At 34.9% G+C, this 3,463-nt stretch overlaps 1 protein-coding gene across 1 annotated transcript; it reads left to right on the top strand.

Moving 5' to 3' along the window:
- The first annotated feature begins 6 nt into the window (after positions 1-6).
- LOC111401974 (vacuolar protein sorting-associated protein 35A-like) lies at positions 7-3,096 on the top strand. The gene is made up of 10 exons (XM_023029974.1): positions 7-186; positions 317-413; positions 525-648; positions 987-1,172; positions 1,850-1,937; positions 2,256-2,312; positions 2,405-2,494; positions 2,578-2,700; positions 2,839-2,913; positions 2,982-3,096. Exons 1-10 carry the CDS (start codon positions 94-96, stop codon positions 3,060-3,062), a joined length of 1,014 nt encoding a protein of 337 aa, XP_022885742.1. The 5' UTR covers positions 7-93; the 3' UTR covers positions 3,063-3,096.
- The last annotated feature ends 367 nt before the right edge of the window (positions 3,097-3,463 follow it).

Consider the following 3,463-nt stretch of genomic DNA (forward strand, 5'->3'; position numbering starts at 1 on the left):
CTGTCCTGGCAGTTTGTGTACAAGTCATAAACGCCCAAATTAGAAATAAATACCACTACACGAGAAAATAAAAAATAAATAAATTCAGAGAAGATGATCGCCGGCGTAGCAGAAGACGAAGAGAAATGGCTTTCCGCTGGGATCGCCGGCCTTCAACAGAACGCCTTTTACATGCATCGAGCACTTGTACATATCGAATAACCTCAAATACGCGCCATATATACACATATCCTCCGTCTTCATGTATATGTATTTTTTATTGATTGGGGGAAGGAAGCCCTAGTTTTGAATTTTTCTAGTTGGTTTTGAATTTCAGGATTCGAATAATTTGAAGGATGCACTCAAGTACTCAGCTCAGATGCTGTCAGAACTCCGCACTTCGAGGCTTTCCCCACATAAATACTACGAGCTTTGTATGCAATCGAATTAGAATTTCGGTTTCATCTGATATTGATACTGTTTTTTTAATAATTGTGTATGAGTTGTTAATTTTTTTTAATTCGAAATCTAAATCTGGGGGGTAGATATGAGGGCATTTGACGAATTGAGGAAACTGGAAATATTCTTCAAGGAGGAGAGCAATCGTGGTTGCTCCATTGTTGAGCTGTATGAGCTTGTCCAACATGCTGGCAACATTTTGCCTAGACTGTAAGTAGGAACTACATTTTTTCTACAGTTTACTTTTGTAATGTGATTTTGATGTTGGAATATGCTTGTAAATTCAGGGCAGTTGCTTATTTATGGAATTAAATATCCATAGAAGGAACAGTACTAGAATGCTATTTGTTTTTAGTATAGTTCTCAATTATGTAGTTTAAATACGTGAGCTTCCAAATGAAAAAAAAAAAGCATCATATCATATCCCTTAGGAAATATTTTCATGACTTCTGTGGGGTTGAATGGTTGTTTTACGATTTAGGCATTGATGAATTCTCTGCACTATGGATTAATTGGTCATCGTTCTTATTGACATGTTTTTGTCTAAGGTATTTGCTTTGCACAGTGGGCTCTGTATACATAAGATCAAAAGAAGCTCCTGCGAAGGATGTTCTCAAGGATCTTATAGAAATGTGTCGTGGCATACAGCATCCTGTTCGTGGGCTCTTTCTGCGGAGTTATCTTTCTCAAGTCAGTAGGGATAAATTGCCTGATATTGGTTCAGAGTATGAAGGGTAAGAACGTGAATTGTCACTGCGGGCTTCTTCATAAATTTAGGATAACAACCTACATAGTATTACAGCTTGGTTTTAAAAAATTATCTGGCTGTTGCATCTTGAATCTTTACTATGCATTTAGTTTTGCACTATATTTGACATGTCAGCTTTAAGTCTCTGGCTTTGGATGCTTTAAATATACGACATTCCCACGTGACAAAAGTTGATTTCCTAGTACTTTTATTCATGGAACCTCTATAACTCAGTTCTAGATCATCCTGTTCTTTAGTAGTTCAGTACAATTTAATATAAGAATGTAACATTATAAAGTTCTGTTGTTGCATTTAAGGATTCTATTCAAATCTTTGTGAGTCAAGCATTTTCTGAAATTGATTATTTAATTAATCTAAGAGAACCAAATTATGCCTTTATCTTGATAAACTACACCATCTTCTTAGCTTTATATTCCAAAGTGAAAAGATTTTTTGATCCTGAATTCATTAAATATGTAGATGTATTGAACTTTTGTTGTATGCATCAAATACTCTTCCTACTCTGTGTATGTTTATGCATGTTTTCAAATTATATCAAGTTAATACTCGTTAATATCATATGTATGTTAACATTTGATGTAATAATTATTTTGGAACTGTTTTTAGACCTCATTTGCTGATTTGATGCTTTAACTCCTACAGGGATGCTGATACTGCCATGGATGCTGTTGAATTTGTTCTCCAAAATTTTACAGAGATGAACAAACTTTGGGTTCGAATGCAACATCAGGTGAGTTGAGAAACTATGGACTTCACTATATACTCATATATGAACCATGGATGGGACTACAGATCTTGGATGCCATAGGCATGTTAGGGTGGCTTAATCTAAGAAATAAGAACCAAATATATGGCTTATTTGAATGAGGTGGGCCCAATTGAAAATAAATCATACATTTGGTGCTTATTTTTTTTAATAAGCCACCCCAAACATGTTTTAAATCATGAGGGCACTATTCATTTTCATGCCTTTTTTTATTTTTTGGGAAAATTCATACATCATGCTGATCATGAGCTGAGGCTTGCAATTGGACTTCCTGAACTGCAGGGACCTGCTCGAGACAAGGAGAAGCGGGAAAAAGAAAGGAGCGAACTTCGTGATCTTGTAAACTCAGCAGTCTGACTTGGTTTATATTTTTGAAAAGCAGCAGTGTGCACACTTATGCAAGATTTTTTTGTTCATTGCCTTTTGGTTAGGTTGGAAAGAACCTTCATGTTCTCAGTCAGATTGAGGGTGTTGACCTTGATATGTATAGAGAAACTGTTCTTCCAAGAGTGTTGGAGCAGGTATTTTGCTTTCTTTTTTTAGATTATTTTTCCTCTCTGGTGAATGTAATATTGTAAAATATCTACCTCTACTGTGGCTTCAGGTTGTCAACTGTAAAGATGAGATTGCCCAATATTATTTGATGGATTGCGTAATTCAAGTCTTCCCTGATGAATACCACTTGCAGACTCTTGAAACAATATTGGGTGCTTGCCCTCAGCTTCAGGTTGATCAATGTTATTGCATTGTTCAATGAGCACTACATTTCCTAAAAGTTGTAGACCTGTAGCATCCATCTAATTCTATAGTGGTTTCCTTTTATACGTTGCTTATTTTTCTTTTGTACGTGCTTTGTTTCTGTTAGCCATCTGTTGACATAAAAACGGTTCTTGCTCGACTAATGGAGAGGCTTTCAAATTATGCTGCTTCTTCTGCAGAAGTAAGTAGCTTGTCAAAGTTTCATTGATTTTGATGTTATCCATTGTTCCTGATAAATGGTTAATGCAGGTCTTACCCGTATTTTTTCAAGTAGAAGCTTTTGCAAAGCTAAACATTGCCATAGGCAAGGTAATCTGGTTCTCCTTCTGAAATTTACATATTGTAGTGCCTTCTAATGATGATTTAAGGAGCTCAGTTTTGTTAATATACTTAAGCATTTTCACTTCATGTATAAGATCAGAAACCAATGCTCCAAATAAAGAGTGTTAAGATGGATGATTAAATGATAATTTTTTCTCTCTCTTCTGATACTATCCCTTTAATTTTTATTTTTTTTAATTGTGTAAGATTCAATATTTGCCAATGGAAAATTATGGATGCACTGTGGGAAGCAAATTATGAGAAATTAAGTCGCCTGTCAATGTTTTAGAGTAGTCTTCTTGATCTGATCTTTCAGATTGCAGTTTTATGTTTGTGTTTGCTTAGTGCTTGTTTGGTCAGGATTTTAAGCCAATTAAAATCAAATTTTTTTTGACTATTTTTTAACTATT

Source organism: Olea europaea, chromosome 10 (assembly GCF_002742605.1).
Source record: "Olea europaea var. sylvestris chromosome 10, O_europaea_v1, whole genome shotgun sequence".
In the NCBI taxonomy this organism is placed as follows: Eukaryota; Viridiplantae; Streptophyta; class Magnoliopsida; order Lamiales; family Oleaceae; genus Olea; species Olea europaea.

Coding starts and splice junctions, on each gene's coding strand:
- LOC111401974 (XM_023029974.1), top strand. CDS start 94: ATGATCGCCGGCGTAGCAGAAGACGAAGAGAAATGGCTTTCCGCTGGG. Junction 2,313..2,404: donor GGAGCGAACTTCGTGATCTT/GTAAACTCAGCA, acceptor CCTTTTGGTTAG/GTTGGAAAGAACCTTCATGT. Junction 2,701..2,838: donor GTGCTTGCCCTCAGCTTCAG/GTTGATCAATGT, acceptor TGTTTCTGTTAG/CCATCTGTTGACATAAAAAC.